The sequence below is a fragment of the Tetrao urogallus genome (assembly GCF_951394365.1).
Source record: "Tetrao urogallus genome assembly, chromosome: 2".
NCBI lineage: Eukaryota > Metazoa > Chordata > Aves > Galliformes > Phasianidae > Tetrao > Tetrao urogallus.
The window spans coordinates 74,794,827-74,814,469 of record NC_136814.1 but is presented as its reverse complement, the minus strand read 5'-3'; the positions used below and the strand labels follow the sequence as shown (position 1 = coordinate 74,814,469).

The window sequence follows — 19,643 nt, the reverse complement described above, 5'->3', positions numbered from 1 at the left end:
GTGACATCAAGTTGTAGCCACGGTGTAATCTGTTACCAGTGTGCCAATGTGACTACAGCATACTACTACATTTACTTCTCCTGATTTTGTTTTTTTCAAACTAAGCTGTACAAATCACTAATAGACTTACACTGAAATTAATGTAACAAAAAAAAAAATAAAATAAAATCTACATAATTTTTCACTCAGCCTTACATTTTTAATATTTCTTCCTTCTAGATAACTGAAAGGTTGTGACAAGGTGGGGATCAGCCTCTTCTCCCATGTAACCACTGATGGGACTAGAGGGAATGGCCTCAAGCTGAGCCAGGGGAGATGCAGGTCGGAAATTATGAAAAATTTCTTCCTCAAAAGAGTAGTCTGGTGCTGGAACGGGTTGCCCAGGGAGGAGGTGAAGTCACCATCCCTGGATGTGTTCAAGAAACGTTTATATGTTGTACTGAGGGACATGGTTTAGAGGGATATATTCGTGGTGGATGGTTGGTTGGTTGGTTGGAGTAGATTCCCAACCTGGGTGATGCTATGATTCTATAAACACAACCCAGAAATAAGAAGCTCCCTACATCTTTACTTGCTTAACTTCAGAGGACAGGACTCCCTGCCATTTGCCCACCCTCACAGACACAGGTAGTATTCAGGCACTTCCTTCGCAAAAACTAAATCATGCCTTGCTCTCTATGTTTAAGAAGAGTAACTGAGCATGAAAAGCCAATGTAATACATACATATTAATACATATTTGTAAGACACAACTGCTTTTTAAATAAGAGCACTTGACATCACTAATATTGCTCATTTTTTTGCTATTCTTTCAGGCTTAATTAGCTATTAATACTTAATAGAAATGCAGTGTTTCAACTGACACGCCACAGCTTGGACTGTGAAACAAAACAGAAAACCCTTTTGTCAGCTACATTCCTAGGAATCACAGCAAGGCTGAGCTGATACATTTTTGGTGTAGAAACAAAAATCTCATAAAAAATATCGCATTTGTTTATAATTCTTCAAATTTTAAATGTTAATGATCTCTTTCCATTTTCCGTTTAACATGACTCTATTCATCTTCATTTACCGAGGTCTGTTTGAGACATTATCTCTTAATTCACAGATAGAGAAACTAAATCCCTGGAGGCATTCAAGGGAAGTTTGGAGGATGTGGCTCTGAGCAGCCCGGTCTCGCAGTTGGCAACTCTACCCATGTCAGAGGGGTTGAAATTAGATGATCTTTGAGGTCCTTTTCAACCCGGGCCATCTTATGATTCTATGATTATAAAGATGAAGAAAACTGTTGGGAAAGCCAAGGTAACAGAAGAACTCCTAGCCCCATTCCAATTTTTTTTTTTCCTTTTCTTTCTAGTCTAGAAGAAGCAATTATTCTCCTTTTCCCAGTGAAATAACCTATGAAAGAGTCTCAGGATCATCATCTTCCTTCCTATTCTTCATACCACAATATTCCTGTGAAAAAAACTTGAATGAAACCAATGATATAGGAAAATACATTAATTTTCATCCTATAAATTGCAAAGGGTGCTTTCTTCATTACATCAATAGTTTCATAAACTTTACTGGTTTTATTTTCACACGGTTGGATTTTGTGATGCATCAGCCTAAAAATCCTCTCATTTCTTAAAGGCTGATGGTCCCAATCTCCCTTCTGTCCATTCAGTTTCATTGCCTTTGCCCCAACTCAACATTCAATGCATCCACTTGAATTTACAGTAGACAGAGAGAAGTCCATTTCTCAGAGGACACAGGAATTGATTTCTTTATGGATTGCCAGGTTGTGAATAAAGGTTCCTGGAAATCTCACTAACACCAGACTCAATCAGCAGGAAGCATTCACTCCTTGACATCTTCCAACAAAAGCAACCTTGTTATAACAGAAGAATCTCCAAGAAATAAAACCCAGTACTCTTGGATGGCTCACTATGATAACCTGATTTGTAAGTTGGATAATTTATCAGTATTAGAGACCACATTTGCAGCAGCTACAACCTGAGAATTTAAGGCTTCATCAGAACATCAGTTTTGATAACATTTTTCCCAAGCTACAGTGAGCATTAGAATATTAGGAATGTTTTAGGAAATCACCTTACAGAGCTCATGAAGATGAATGAAAATTACCAACGCTAAACAGAAGATGCAAACATATTTCAAGCTACTTTGTCAGGAACGTCAATCTCAGAAAAGAAGCAGCCTTACATCAAGAGGCAGACAGTAAGCTAATCTGAACATAAGGAGAGACGTACAAGTACAAACTAAGAAATTGCAGCTTGCTGATCTCAGACACAGTCTAATTTCTCTTCTTTAATTCCAAAGCGAAAAAGTCCCTAGAGCAGAACAGACATGCATGAAAGATGATACACAGAATTGCCAGCAGCATTTTTTCTACATGTTGCCAAACGTACATTACACAAAATTGTCATTAAGAGTTAGCTTATTACATTTTACAAGGCTACAAATCTCCTTGAATTAAATATTCATGAGTCTTGCTTAGAATACTGAATCTTGCAGTGTTTTAAAAGGAACAACAGAAATTTGCCTTCTAAACTATATATTCTAATACATAAATTATAAAATGATGAGTTTTAATTATACGGAATTCATCATTATGTATCTAGATTAAAATAGAAAGAAGTGTATTTTATATCCTTGGTTTCACAAGGAAATATTTATACAATTTTCTCAAGATCAAAAGAGTAAAATCTAACCAGTGGAACACAGCATGTACTCCACAATCCTTTGGCTTTCCTAGTAGCAAGCTGGCTGAAATGCTTGGAGTTGAAAAGCCGCAAAAAAAAAAAAAAAAAAAAAAAAAGGTACCCTAAAATACACCAGCACATATATTCTCTTTTAAGCAGTCTGCTACAAAACTAATGCAATTAAAAATCGCATTTTGAGGAGAGCAATTTGGATAATGAGAAAGGAAAACTCCTCCTATGGGGGGGGGGGAGGGGAAGAGCACACTATAGGAGAAAATGGAAGAGGCCTGCCCACTCTTGGTGAGAAATTAATCCTTGCAGTTCTGACTTAGGAACAAGGAAGTCAGCGGCTCTAGGAAACTGCCAAGAATTTGTATAGCAGAGCTATTTTCTGAGCACTGCAACTAGATGGAAAAGAAGTTTAGGCTGTATTAAAAGAAGCCACTCAGAGAACTTGATTAGTTGCTGTCCACAGAGAGGGGTATTCTCACATTAAAAGTAGTGGTTCTGACATTGGTTGTTCATCTTGTCCCATAACCAGTTTGAAAACACTACAAAACAACAGATTTGGCCACAGAAGACTTTTCACCCCTTCACTGCTGAGTATGACCATACAAATGTTGGTTGGACACATAACACAAGTTCGGCTTTGAAGAATGGGACTGAGCAACTGCAAAGAACCTTGCCCAGCTTCTCTGCTGCTGGCAGGCATCTTCCATTCTGTCACTGGCAGAACAGTTTCAGATGGCTCCCAGCGTCAGCCACTTTTTCCCCTATCCTGTTTCCTCTCCCTTAATTATACCACATGTCAAACTGTTAATGTAGCTATGCTCTTAGCAGGCAAACAGCTGAAGTTGCAGAGAATTAGAGAAAGAGGTAGATGACAATGATTGGCAAACCACAATGGTAACAAGTTTAGCAGTTTTAACGTTGCTACGAGTAATGATGGGGAACAGAAAGAGAGATTCAGCACAGCTATTTTATAAGCAGAAGTATAATGCATTTAAAAGACAGAATTGTGTTTGTAAAGCAAGTGAACTGTTCTTCATAGGGTGAATTTACCTATATCCATCAAGTGAACACTGAAATGTTCAGTGAGTGATCACTGCGCAACTCTATCAGAAGCAGACAAACTGGAACAGCTTTACAAACAGCTGTCTTCTTATCTGATAGATTTCTAAGAGGTTTTTCAGCTTACTTACATTCCCATATATCCTTTTTGCAACTGTCTTAAAAAGACTGAGTCCTTCCTCTAGAACATAAAGCTGACTAGCTCTATTACAGCTGAGAACAATGTAGAAAATATCATTGTTGGTTCTAGTGAGAAGCAACAACGTCTGGAACATACTTTACAAACTCTGTCACCCTCAAGATCAATCAAATTTAACATTAAGGAGTACCTGTCACCAATATCTTTCCAACGCAAGTGCTAGCAAAATGCAATGGGATAACAACGAGCGTGCTTGTATGAAATCTGAGCCTGTAAGCTGGATTTCTGTGAGAAAGCATCACATCTGTGAAATAACTTCAATGGAATCCTTCAAAAATATTCTTAGAATAGTGAGAGAGGAAAGGCACAGCCATGGCAGCAAAGTGAACAAATCTACCTGTCACCAATTCAGCAGGAATTCAACAAAGGATAACATACTCCCATACTCACATTGAGCCATACCTCTCTGTTGACACTGGGAACAGTACCTGCTCATTTTATAAGCTGTCTCATAAAAGTCATTTCTGTAGTATACAGAAGTATATTCCTCCTCAACAGAAGGAGTAAATGACTTTTATAGACCTGAAGAATTCAGAAAACATTTTTCTTGATGTAAAATAAATTTAAAGTCTGGACAAAGCACTTGAACCTTATAGTTAGCTGATGTGGAGCCAGAGGTAATGGTTTTGGCATGGGAGATCCAGAAGTTACGCTCAAGTGGAAAACTTGGCTTTAAAAAACAAAACAACAAACCTATTACAATGACTGTGATAAAAGCTGAGGGAGGATATTACCTGAAGTACCAATGCCTATTTACCAAAATCCTAACAGAGCTGGACCAACACTGTGGTTGCATTAGACAGACAATTCCTAGATGTTTACACTGATTAGATTATTTAGCCCTTGGCTGCATGTGGATTTGTGCTTCAAAAATGTGAAACACGGAAAAGGTCTGAAAAGAACCGAGATTCAGAGGGATATCGGCTCAGGTGTTGACACTCCAACACATAACACACAAGTGTTGCAAACAGTCATATGACAGAATAATCTGCCCCAAGAAGGTATCACAAAGGATTCAAGTTTTAGACTCTCACTTGTAACTGGGAAAAAAAAAAAAATTAAATTAAAAAGACTTCTGGGATGCTAGAAACTGATTTGAAGAGTGGTATACAAAGGGAAAAAGAGTCAACTGTTCATTAGGAACAGAAGACAAGTGATTTTGTCTTAGCGATGGCCAAAGAATATGGAATTGACCAAACAGTGTTTAAATCTCTGCATCCTTTGTGAAAAAGAGCGTAGGATATGCAGCAGCATTCACCAACCAATACCACTGCCTAGCTCCCTATATTCAAGCACCTATGGATTATACCCACCTGTATTTAAGTCTGTGCGATCTTGTAATTGTAACTACACATGTGACTGCAGTCAGAAATTTTCAATAGAAGAGAAACAGAAAAGGTGCTGGCAGATTAGTGATACTGCCATAATTACTGTTCTGAGGAAAAGCAGTAAGGAAACCATCTCCCTTATGTATAGCTACCAAACATTCCACACTTAAAATCACCTTTTCTTCACCCTAAGGAAAAAAATAAAAGGCTTTTACAATTCACTCCTCAGCCAATAACTGATTCTTAAATAGTAAACTACACCACAACTTGATTTAAAATTTTACTGCTCTTCAGAACTCCAGTACATGGTAGATCTCATAATATAAAGCCATTACCTAAAACAAGTAATATGCCTCTTTAGTTCTTTACTAGCTGTGGATTTTCTTTTAAATTAATCAAAATGTATGTAAGCAGAGTGCTTTAATCCAGTTTAGAACTGAGCTAGAATATTTAAATATTTGTAGTTGTCAAAAATATTAAAAACAAACAAACAAGCAACTTGCCTGCTGAATGCTAAAAGTTTTAATAACTTTTTTCCTCTTTTTTTTTTTTTTTTCTGATCAGTCCAGTCACCATCAATCTTCCTAAGAAGTCAGTTCATTTAGTTCATTAGTATGTTTGCAGAGAGACACTGAAGATCTTTGTAAACAATTGAATAATCTACCAAACATGACAGAGGACAAAACCATATTTCTTTTGAAGGCCTAGCAAAATATGCAAGCAAATGTCATGGAAACAGAAGCTTTCTCCATGGTAACATCATCCCTGGTATGGCAGCTAACCACCCTCATTTCTAGCATGCTCCAAGCTGTAGTATTAGCTTAGTACCAGTTTTCATTTTAGTGGATTTCTGCAACATTCCATATATCCAGTAGCTGTAAAGTATTAATAAAAACAGTATTAGTTCAGAAGCATTTAATGTTAAAACCAAAGCAGAATACAAGGGCAAAGTGATTAACTGCGATAAGGCAAGTCTCAGTAAAGAACAATTATATTATAGCTGTTTCCCATTATACCATCTGACTCACACTACAGTTGTCAGATATGCAAATATCTTGCACGAATTGCACAGAAGGAGCCATGGTATATTAGGGCACAGTTCATCTTTGCAGCTAAGTAATCCATGCTACCTGCCTTTATATAGAAGTGCCAATTTTTACCAACCAACTTAAGCAACTCTCAAAACTTGCTGAAGACTCTTAGGACTACTGCAGCTGCTCTCCAAAGAGATGGACCAGCTTCATGCACAGAAAGCTGATCCACACAAATTATTTCCAATGAATAATTTATTTGACAAATTAGGTCCAATTCATGAAGCATCTGTAAGCAGCTCGAGACTGACAAAACCTACTACCCAAATTCATCCTGCGCCAATGCTTGGCCAAGCATTTTCCAATCTGACCGACACTAAAAGTTTTGCTTCTGATTGTTACTAGATAAAAGTCAGATGACATTACATGCCCATACATTCAAGAAACTGAAATGGATCATCTGTAGAAGCATGGGAAAAAAGAAATACATTCCCCATGATATTTTTGCAAGTAAAATACTAGGTCTTACATAAACATTTAAAGCATAAAAAATGCAGTGCATCTTGCAGAAGTTTTGAACAAATATTCACAAAAATTGTCTACCTGGTTGTTCTGATCCATGTATACAAGTTATGAGAAGCGGAGTCATATATCTTTTCAGGTTCAAATATTTCAATGAAATGTAAAGCTTAAATCAAAATCTCTAACAGCAAGGAAAGCATCAAGACTGCAGTACTTAGGTTTCTGAAAATATGAAAAAAATGTAACTGCATCTGTCATATTAAAAATGACATAAAATATTAGTTTGCAGCTAATTCCGCTGCTAAGACTACTGCATAGGAACACACTGCCTAAAAACTAGCAAAAATTGACATCTGCCACTTCTCTCCAAGTAAACTTTGTTTACTTTGCTCATCACAAAATGCAGACACATCATTTAAAACATATTTAGATAGAAACTGTGAGCTTTACATTTTATATATCAGGACACAAAAGGAACAACCCTGAGATACTGCTGATTCTGTACAAAGAACCCTGTACATAGTAAATCTTTCTCACCTATTCTGAGTTCATCCTACGCCTGCTGAATCCTGTGATCAATTTACCATTAACAATGGAATATTTCCAAAACTACTTTGCATTATCTTTTATTCTCCTGTTGTTTTATTTCTTCATTGCTAGCAGAAGAAGCCATGTTTTCACTTAATAATGGCAACATCAATTTACAGTCTGACAAATCCCTAAGACGCATATTTTAATTGCTTTCACAAGTTGATAGTTCTCTCCAGAGAATCCCGTTTTGCATAAAATACGTTTTGTTTCAGTGGTTGGATCTTCTTGGGATTTCCAGCGATCACTGTTTGGAAACAAACTAACTTTGTCAGTTCAAACTTGTCAAAACTTTCAAATAGCAGCTTGCAAGTGTACTAATTGCTTCTTTTAATAGGCAATTCAAAGTACACAGAACATCCTCATTTCTGAAGTCCAGGATGCTACCAGCTAAGATTTTTACTTCTACCCTTTCAGAATGAACCAGCAGACAGATCCCAGCTGCACACTGTCTTGGTGGAAAGCTTCCACATGAAGAAGATGATTTCATTTCAGAAACATAACTACCAGCATTAAGAGAAAATAAGACTATGTTTATCTGGAATAAATATGGTGGTAGTGACTTCTACAGTACTGGCATGAAGCCCAGCAGTGCCATTCAGCTCTATACTCAGAAGCACATAACCTGCATGATACAATCATATTTAAATTATTCAGTGGAAGACTGAATGGAATTTCCTTGAAAAACAACTGACAGCTTTCATGCTCAGCTCAAGACTTGTACTCTTCAAACGCTCCACTTTTATGGGCCTTTTTATTTTTTTGGAAGTGTTGAAGACTAAAACAGCTGACAAATGGAATTACTAAGGAAATTAAAAATACTAGAAGCCAAAATGAGATCAAATTATCACAACACTGTTCTGTTGTACCTCCTTAATGGAATATAATTTAGCAGACATCTCGGCCTTGCACAGCTTTCTGTGAGATATGAGGAGCATAGCATGTACTGCACAGTATGCAATCTAAATATGTTATCAAATACACACAGCTACATTTCAAGATTTATCTGATAATACATGTTACAAACTAAAAGATGTATTTCAATAACTGCAAAAATTCAGTCACTTATTTTGGATATTGATCCTCCATTTTCAAATTTACTATGTATATGAACAGAAGAGTAAACATTTCAAATTACGAGAGCAATGCAAAATATATCATTCTAATTTTTAAAGACTGTGTCTAACATTAACAGCACTTTGACCATCCAGATACCAGAACGTACATGTCAACATTTCTCTGAAAACAAGCCTGCTTGTTCAAATCTCAGGTTTATAGATAATCGTCCTGATATATTAGGATACTGCCCACTCTGAAAACAGCAGGATGGAGATCTACCTAAATATTCTGCCTTAGCTTGATACAAATCACTGTTTTTACTACACTGCTATGCCCCAACAAAGAAAAAATAAGAACATTTCATTAAGGATCTTCATTGAAATGAATAAAACCTGTTGGCTGTCTTGTTCTAGCATGCACAGAAGAAAGTTATGGGAGAAAACAACTGCAACGAGGTTGTTTTTCCACATACTTTCCTAAAGTCTTTTCAGTTGGAGTAAAAGAGGTTAGATGAATTGTATGTGAGGTATTCTATTTGTTGATAGCAATTCAAGGATATGAAGAAAACAGACTGTTGCTGAAATACCTTCCGCTGTGCATTCCAGTTTGCAAGTCCCTACTACTCTGTCAACTTCTCAGCAGTGATAAGATTCTGTAAGATACAGGATGAGTAGGAGCACTGCCATGGAGACAGCCGATCATTCATGGCTGCCTATGTCAAGGATCAAGAGTTGAACTGACTTCTAAGATGATTTAATATAGAATTCTCACTGATTCAAAGCAGATTATTTCCTAGACTTCTCTTTCTGGTGATAAAATTGAGTTTTGTTTTTCAAAGCTGATCCACGATAATTTGTGTGATACAAGCTTATTAAAAGCAGGTATGTTTTGTAAAGGGTGAATAATTGCTTTGGTATTCTCACCTGAGCTTCTTGTTTATAATACATACACATAATGTTTATTTCTCGTAGCTACAAAATATACAACCTGACAAAGTGGGGAGTGTGAAGGAAGTGGTCTCCACAAGGTCCTTGGAAGGACCTCGAGACAAAGAAGCTATGCAAAAAATCAAATTTGAAAGCCTTGTCGATTAATGATTCTGCTTATCCCAACAAAATATATCTTATCTTACATCTAGCAGCATCTAAAAAGAGAGTATTTGAGACAATCTCTCAAATGGTACACACAGACATCATTATATTATGATATTTTGGCAATCCTAAGGCTGACCAATACACATAACAAAGTATAAGAAATAGATCTTTGCTGCCTAATGCCGTTGTCAGGCACAGTGGTTAAACTGCACAACAGAAGTTCAAGAACCTGTTTAGATAGCTACTGAAAATTAGATTAATCACCTGGGAAATGAGAGAATATCAGGTGCCATAGGTCTTATGCAAACAAATGAGATAACATATCAATTAGAATTAACACTTCCCTTAGGTAATCAGACTTAAGTCACTGACATCTACTCAACCATTTAAAAAAAAGAAAAAAAGGAAGTCAGGTTAAACAATTTTGGCAAATAGCACATACAACTGCTTCTCTAAACGTACCAGCAAACCAACAGAAGAGATTTAAGCACAGAAATCCTCACTATGGCATTTTCTTACTCTATTGAGAACTAAAAATGACTCATTGTCTGCTCCTCTCTGGTTGTGTTCTGACAAATGTGGATGTTATGAGTTTGTATTAGTAAGAAATCATCAAATTTCTTGAGGAATGAATTACCTCAGGAAATCATTGAAGTTTACTGTGTTTGGAAATCACAGCACTTTTATCTAGGATTCTAACAATTCAATTAAGTGAGGCTTAATTTAATTAGATGCTACTCATTAACATTTCCACTGCTACTTTTCCTTAATTTTCCAGTTTTTCTAATTTTCTGGTTTTTCGATTTTCAAGAAAGGTATAAAACGAAGAACCTCAAGAAAGCAAAGCAGAACTGAATTGGTATAAAAATATTTCTTGTATAGTCACAGAAAAAATAAACTCAAAAGAAATAGTGTATTGCCAATACATTTTAGTACATTCATAAAGCATATGATAGGATGGTATATTTGCAATATGACTAGCAATTTAAGAGACGAACTGCTATGAACATTGCCATGGAAATTGAGTATAACAACTACTCATAGGCAGAAAGGAGTTGTAAAGCTCAGTGGTATTTCAGGAGATTGACAGCAGATTCTCTGTGAAAGGAAAACCTGCAGCAGCACAAAAAGTGCAAAAAACATACATTATGATTGTTCCTAAAACTTTACACACCAGCACTGATACACCAAGACAACATGTGGGTCTATCTGAAGCCATTACTTGTATTGCAGTAGGAATACTTAATAACTGATGCCCTGCCACTTGTAGACATGATGTTCAATCTTCAAACATAGGTCAACAACTGACTTGGTATACATTTAAAAATTTGCAGAGGATCCAACAAAACATATACTGTGGAAGGACACACCAATTATACGGGATTTTTTTTTTTTTTTTTTTTTAAGAAAAAACTGGCATTGCTTAATGAAACAAAACATGGCCTTTAAGAGATATTTCATTTGGTGGCGTCTCGCTGATAGCTCATTTAATGTTAGCTTCAGAGATGTCTGGATAAACTTTTATAAGGACAGAAAAGAATAACAGCTACTGTACAGTCATAACAGGACAAACAATTAACAGGCAACCAAGCACTTCAGACCACCATGAAGTCTACCAAGGAAAAGGAAGGAAGATGTACTGAAAACTCACTCAGTGTTAGCCAGTAATAAAAATCTGTTCATTATTCTCCTTTCATTCTCAAGGCTAAGCTTTTTGTTAGTATTCAATATTGAGAGTTATGATTTAAATAATTCAGCCATTCTTTAAAAGTAATCTTTATCTTTTTTAGTTCAGTAGCTGTCCTTCTTCCTTCACTGAAGTCATCCTGAACTCACACAACCGGACTTCACCCCTCATCCAAAGTAAGAACACAGAGAAGTACAAAACAGACATCAGCCTGAGCCAGAACAATCAGTGAGCTCAGGAGGCAAAAAGGTGAAAAAGACAGTAAGTTCTGATACAAACTTCCCACAATCAGTCAGCTTCTTTAGGGCTTCCTAACTGACAGCCACCTAGCCTTCTTTTAGGCTGCTGAAGTAATAAAATAATTCCTACATCCTCTTCCCAGGCAAGGTAAAGTAATAGTTCTAGCCAGCAAAAGATCAGTTATTAAGAGATTACTAGCAGAAATATTAGATAGTTGTGGCTGAAAGCATGATTTATAAGGCAGATTACAGAAGTAATTTCACTGATGAGTGGGTAAAGGTCAGAGCTGATTCTGCCATCAAAAGATAAGAGGCAATTTTTGATATTTTCAATAAAACCACACAGGTTAGCAAACCACAAGCTTTCTAAAACATGTGTATGGCCTTGATTGCTGTTTTGAAACAATCTTTCAGAAACAATGGTTGAAAGCTTCCAATCTTATTCACAGCTTACTAATTGTTCTCTAAGTTGTTTGGTTTTTGCTTGCAAACTAATCTGCTCATTGTCTGGGGCACAATCATTGGGCAACATACCTGTCCACGAAGTTTCCTGCTGGCCTGTTCACTCCTCCTAATTAGCACTTAGCTTCGGTCCCTGCTCTGCCAACCTGTTACATGTAGAGGGATCAGAAAGCTGATCAAATGGAATGGAGCTGACTTAACTGTACAGGAGTTGTATCAGGAGCATCTTAAATGGATAGAAAATGATGCGAGGAAAAGGAGTGTTATGAAGCAAGGACATGAAAGGGAAACCAAAAGAAATGTGGGAAACAGGCTACTGGATAAAGATGCATGGAAAAGAAACAGAGGAAAGGAAGAATACAAAGGGAAGAAGAGAAACAATAGTAAGAAAACATTGCCTTATATTTGTCTTTCATTATGGAGTTGTTAGAGAATGGTTGGTATGACGGGCGTGTGGGGTTTACTGTGATGCACACATCACATCAAATCACCTACAAAGCATTCTTAAGTGATAAACCAGAAGGAAAATCTCCATCACTTGCACTAAACATACTCTTCTCATGATCTGTGAAAGCTGTGAAGAAGATGGCAGGATTCTGTCACTGTCTTTTAATTGTCATCGTGAAACAAAAGCCCTTCTCATACCCTGGGTAATATACAAGATGAATAACAACTCAAGTGGTGAATTAAGTAGGAAAAATAACGCACTATAGTATGATCATGCAAAACAAACTAAACTGCACACACAGAAAATGACCTCTTTTCTCCTTAATGCTGTTTCTACCATCACCAGACACAACACAAATCAAATTTCTGCTTCAGTACAAGAAACTCGCTATTCATAACGAGTTTACAAAGAAAGACAACAAAAGATAACAAACTACATTATACCTAACTAAAACCATAAATTTGGTAGTAAAACATTTTCGCAAATCTCTTTTCATCAAAGCATGATGGCTTCTCAAAACCAAACCAATTCTCAAGTACTTTGATGAAAAATCTCTTCAAACTCAGAGCAATTAGAGGCTGCTGAAATCACTCCTATTAAGAAATCACTTCAGGTATTCTGATTTTTATCATAAGACATAATTAAACCAGAAAGTAACAAAGTATTTTTCTCCATCTGTTTCTACTCCTAATACCACTGTTGCCTATGCTAGTGAGGAATATATCCATATTTTCTGATCTGGAAACAAGCATCTAAGACCAGAGATGAAGAGAACCTTCTCTGACTGAACATTGAAAAGACGTTCAAGCAGACAACAAATAAGATCCACACTCTTTATATTATATAATGAGTTAATTTCTGTACTCTCATTAAACTATTAAAGGTATGGAAAGTGTTTTATTGCTTTTCCCCTCAATTTTTCCTGTCTGTAAATGGCCACCTACCATTCTCTGCTGCTTCTTTATCCTTCTTTTGTGATCTTGTAATTCACATTGACTTTTGCATTCTTCTTCAAAACGCATGTGAGACTTCAGGAGCTCTCAGATGATGTTCCCTAAACTTCCCTGTCTTCCTGTGGATATGCCATGGTCTCTTCAATTGAGAGAAAGTTCCGTAAGCCTCGCCATAACAAAAATTCAGGCTTCTACCTCACTCAAGAATAGGTGTCTTTCTCTTAAAAGTGGTATAATACATCACACAACTGCAACTATAATACAAAAAAATATATATATTAAATTATTATTATCAAGGGATCATTTATGCATTATTATATTGTCGACCTTGTGTTACTACCTATTGTATTTCCTACCACAGAGAATCACAGAATCACCAAGGCAGGAAAAGACCTCCAAGATCATCCAGTCCAACCTTCCACCTACCACCAGTATTTCCCACTGAACTGCGTCCCTCAGTAGAACATCTACATGCTTCGTGAACAACTCCAGGCATGGTGACTCCACCACCTCTCTGTGCAGCCCATTCCAGCACTGACCACTCTTTCAGACAAGTTTTTCCTAATGCATAACCTGAATGTTGAGGCCATTCCCTCTAGTTCTATTGCTAGTCACATGGAAAAAGAGGCCTACAGCCATCTCACCACATCTCCCTTCAGGCAGTGCAGAGCGCAGTAAGGTCTCCCCTGATCCTCCTCATCTCCAGACTAAATAATCCCAGTTCCCATTAAAAATAAAAAAGCAGTATCAGCTATATTAGCTTAAGCCTTTCAAATTTATCAGTTTTAGCTGATTAACTACCAACAAGTGTACAATAATTTCTTTTACACTGAATATGTTATTTGCATTTTCTCAGCTACAGAAACCACAAGAACACTGCACGTTGCTTAATCTAGGAAAACCACTTTAATAACAAATGCAATGAACTTCTGTTTCATAAAACCTGAAATAATGCTGAAATTTGAACATTATATTGGACTAAGCAAATATAACCCATATTTTAAAGATGAAAAACTTTTACAAGCATTTATGCAAGCAAACTGTTGTTTTATTGGGTTATAAATTTCTCAGTATGCTAAATCAGAAAACAAGTTCTAGAAACACAAAACATATCAGATATTACTTTACTGCAGCAGCAAGGATAAAAAACACACATTCTTCAGTAATTTCATTTCAAGTAGAAAATATCATTTCAAAATTAACTACTGTAGATCTCCGTAGTTTAACCTCTAATACTCAGAAAACTGGTTCTGAGAAGCCTTCACAATTGCTTGAGGTTTTGACAGTATTCTGAGACATTATCAGGATTTCCTACGCAAGTATGAATTTTCTTTCTCCTACTAGCTTTGCTTTGAATTTGAAATAGCTTTATATAAAAAGAAAGTAAGTTTGTGGTCTAGTTATCATTTATTTTGTGGTTAGTTGATGTAGAACTTGCAATAAAGAGTTTAATCTTATTTCCAGATGAGCACGTCATTAGCACTGCTTGATGAGATCATCAATATGTGAAGTTTGTCAGAAAAAAAGTTTTACCTGAAAACCGAATACAAGTATTTTCTATGAGTAACATGAAGGGTAGAGTTCTCTGTCAAACTGCCAGTAGTCAAAATCTATTCCTTTTGCAAGCTAAGAAAAGATGTCAATGTGGATGATGTTACAGTCACAGTCTAAAGCAACATAAAGTACACACTGCAATGTGACGCTGTACTCAAATCAGCAGTAGCAGGAACAGGTTGGAAGAGGTCCTGCTACTGAATTCCTTTAAAGCCATTTTCCTGCTTGAGAACTAACTATTTATAACTGTTGTTTCTGGATGTCTGCAGTGCTTTTGATGACTTCCCCCACTACAGTTACACATCATTATACTGCCTAAACCTTTTACTAAAATTTTACTGTGTGAAACATCCTTAAGAAAAATAATGCAAGAGCTCAAACCAACAGGTCATGCAGTCAGAAAAAAAATCTTCATTTATATCATATCATATCATATTAGAAATGCACAAAAAATGTGAGCTGATTTCTGAAAATTACTGCCATGAATTAATCTATGAATTAACAGTCACACATACTATAACTTGAATTGCAATTAGGTGAACTTCAGTTGTCTGAGGAACTGGAAAAATCAGAACCAACTTTGAAAAGTTGTCCTAACCAAATTAAAGATTAAGCAGTAGATGGGAGGATGAAAGGAGAGGGAGGGTAAGAATTTCCTTTGGGGTGAAGGGGAAAAAATCAGTTATTGCGCTACTTACTCCTGTAGGCTGAAATATCAATCCATCCACTTCATGGCTAACTTCTCTAGCAAAGCTTCCTTCCAGGAGCTACAAAATAGAACAGATTTTTTTTTTTTTTTTTTCCAATTTTCCATAAAGAAACATTTTACAGTATTCCACACAAAAGTAGATTATTTAGGGGCATTTTCAAAAATTCTTGTTTTGCAGACTGCTCAACTGTAGCATAACACAGCAACACAACAACACTACTGCAAAGCAACCATCTGAATCAACGTGAATCTCCCATGTTCCATTTTACATTCTGAAAGATTCCTAATTCCGTATGGATGTGACTGCATCCCTTGAGATGCATTTACCATAGGAAAAAAACATCTCCATATGCAAACTAATGAAGCTAGCTAGCTAACAGTAAGGAAAACGGATCATATACTTCCATGCTAAATTATGACCTGCCTAAGCAAAAGTAAGTAACTAGCGAGTGCTACAGTCTATAGATAATAGCAAAAATAACAACTACCAAAATGTAGTTATTACTTTATGTTTTACTGTACAGATGAAGAATTTGTCTGAGTTCCAAGTGCTTTTAGTAACAATTGATAAACTCTGACATGTAAGTTACCACACTGTCATGAAACATAGCAAATACAGACATCTGACAATCACAAGCAGTTATAAAAGCAGCATTCTGGCCTAGATTGTTAGTTTTGTACCATTGCCTTCGTACAGTCAAAGAGCCACTGAATGCATTATTTAAATTAAGTAACAACCTCTGCCCTCAATGAAGGGCAAAAACATTAAAGGAGTCAAGGAACAGCATTTGTATCTTACTGTGGGTTGCAAAAGTCAATGCAGTGCAGTTAAACACTTAACAAATCAAAAGCTTAATATTTAAATATATATATATATATATATATATAGTCGTTAAAGTAATAGTAAAACATGTTATTTCATCTAAAACTGAAGCTATTTATACAGAATAGGTGATCTGTTTGTTATGAAAAGTGTTCACTTTTTTCCTTATCCACACAGTTACTGGCATACTTGTACCTGTGACTGCATAAACAAGTACAGCCTTCACTATGGAACTTGCGGATACAGCATAACTGAATATCACACTTGATGAGAGTACCTCCATGTGATAAAGAACTTAAAAATATTCACTCTGAGTAAGAAGTCTGCCCATGAAACAGTGGTTGTCAACGTACAGAACAGATATTTGGAATCTAGTTGTAGCACACCTTTATCCATTATCATTTGAAATTTACAACTGGGGCTCACATTGAATAAATTATCCAATGTTACTCAGATCTTTCATAAATTCATTGTTAATCTTTGCTTCAGCACAATACATTGGAAAATATTTCAATAAATACTCCCGGGACATTTTAAAAACCACAATTTTAAGTCTTCTGGAGATAACTTTCAATGTTACTGAGTGATACAGTGCTGTTCCAAAATTTACCGGCCCATGGGAAGTCTGTAATAGGAATACACTTGACATTTTAAAAAAACATATGGTAAAGATTTCATTAAATTCAAGCATCAAAAAATCCTCACTCCAAGTAATTTAGAAAGAAGATCACTGAAAATAAGTTACAGATTTAAAATTAGCTATTGCTGTATTTTATTAGGTGCATTTCCAAGGCTTGTGGAGGGCTTGGAGAATATGCCTTACGAGGAGACACTGAAGGAACTAGGGCTGTTTAGTCTGGGCAAAAGGAGACTGAGGGGAGACCTTATTGCTATTGCTCTCTTCCAATATCTGAAAGGCATTTACAGCGAGAGTGAGGTTGGTCTCTTCTCACCGGTGACAGGATGAGGGGAAATGGCCTCAAGTTGCACCAGGGTAATTTTAGGTTGGATATCAGGAAACACTTCTCTACAGAAAGAGTTGTTAAGCACTGGAATAGGCTCCCAGAGAGGTGGTTGAGTCACCAGCCCTGGATGTGTTTAAAAAGTGTCTGGATGTGGTGCTCAGGGACATGATTTAGTGGAGGGTTGTTAGAGTTAGGGTAGTGTGGTTAGGTTGTGGTTGGACTTGATGATCTTTGTCATTTCCAACCTGAGCAATCTACCCAGCTCATTAAAAGACATTAACCAAAGCAGCAAAGCAAACCCCTTCACCTCTAATTTCTTAAAGGAACTATAATTTTAGGACATGTTTACTTTGGTATTGGAGCTTACATGAAACTGTATCATTTAGTCTTTCCCAAAATACAACTTCAGAACACGGAAACACTTTTTCATTTGGAGTTTGCAGCAATCTAAGGTATAGAATTACTATGATGAACTGTTTTATCTGTAGCTCTCTCCACTCTGGTCTACCTGAAGTTCTAGAGAATTACATTAAAGCACTACTACAAGTTCATAAAAGAGGTGAAAAGTGCAATTCTAAAAAAAAAAAAAAAAAAAAAAAAAAAAAATCTGTATTTAACATTTCAAAATTACACTCCAGTATTCCTTTTTATTCACCACTCCAACAGAATTAGGAAACTCAAGCGATTGCTTTTTATCAACTTGACATCCTGTTGCAGGAACTGAACTCATTCTCTTCATTTCAGAGTTCCTCAGTAATCTTAATAATACATCTTTTCTGAAATGCCAATTAGGCGTCAAAGACAAAAGAATTTTAAAACCAGAATAGATAATTAAAGCCCTTCGTGCTCCTGGCTATTCTGAGTCCATTCTCATTACGTCAATTACAGGTATTTTCTATTACAGGATTCTAGAAGCAAATTTTTATTAAAAAGAATTGGGAAGAAGGGAACAGAAATTTTATCTCAGCTTTTTCCTATATACTGATTCTCAGAATTAAACTTTTCAGAGGTCATCTATGAAAAGCAGGACACAAATCTACTGAATACTGCAGAAAGTTTAAACTGACAGGATAATGAGCAGAGAAGGAACACTTGACACATAAGCAAATATTTCTGACACCAGAAATATAATTGGTGTAAGGCTTTCATATTTATGAACTTTAAATGCAGTTATCTCAGTTTATCTTACACAAAATGATGTACAATTTTCCACACATATTAGAATTCCTAATTAAAGTTGAACAGAACAGTCTTTAATCGGCACCATGATAAATGGCACACCTGCCTGACTGGGATTACTGCCAGGGATCAGATCACATCTCAGTGGCATTTTATAAAAGATGGGTAAATGATGCATGCAAGCCAATTCCTCTGGCATGCTATTCCTCGTGGTCTCGTGATACACATTTCCACCTGTGAAACTCTTTCTTCACTACTTGCAGCTTACAGTGAACCTGGTAATGAACCATTTATTCATCTTACAGTTTTATTTAAGTATTATTTAAAGCTGAATCTAGTTAAAAATAATTGCTATATCTAATGACAGCCATATAATAAAGAGAATGGTAGAATCCCATGAAACGACTGGAGCTTTATGAAGGGTAAAAGGATTTCTCTTTGCTCTTTAAGGTCAGAGGCAGCCATATGTCATTAAAAGTATTGCTAACAACGGGTGATGCTGATTTTGCTAAATCACTGAGCCAGTCAGTAGAATTTCTTGGGTGGATAACTGAAAAATCATGCTTTAGAGATCTCTCTGCAAATAACAATAAAGAAATCACTTGGCTCCTCCAGCAGGAAGAGGAGAAAAACAAACAAACAAAAAAGCAACTGTGTGAATAAATTCCACATAATCCTGGCATTTTTTTTAATTAATATTGGTGTAATTCTGAGACAAGCCATGCAATTCTTAGGAATTTCCAGATGTAATTTTATTTATATGTTCAATTAGTAATGTGCCTTCGCTTTCCCCTACAAAAAAATCTCATGACAACTCAACATACTGAGAGTTATGCAGATTCCAAATCACAGTACTGTATCCAGGCCTGAGGCCCCCAGTACAGGAAGGGTGCGACACTGTTGGAATGGGTACAGAGGAGGGCCATGAAGACGATCAAAGGACTGGAGCACCTCTCTTACGAAGAAAGGTTGAGGGAGTTGGGCTTGTTTCCTTTGGAGAAAAGACGACTCTGGGGAGACCTCACTGCAGC

At 36.4% G+C, this 19,643-nt stretch overlaps 1 protein-coding gene across 2 annotated transcripts in view; it reads right to left on the bottom strand.

Moving 5' to 3' along the window:
• The window catches only part of RNGTT (RNA guanylyltransferase and 5'-phosphatase), a gene marked incomplete at both ends in the record, with an annotated part of 187,671 nt that overhangs the window by 73,353 nt on the left and 94,675 nt on the right, over positions 1-19,643 (bottom strand). Inside the window, one exon of one of the 2 annotated variants that reach the window (XM_079532490.1) lies at positions 15,635-15,703. The exons of the other annotated variant lie outside the window; for it this stretch is intronic. Coding sequence (XP_079388616.1) covers positions 15,635-15,703 — 69 coding nt within the window. The remainder of the gene's footprint in view (positions 1-15,634; positions 15,704-19,643) is intronic. 2 annotated transcript variants of the gene reach the window in all.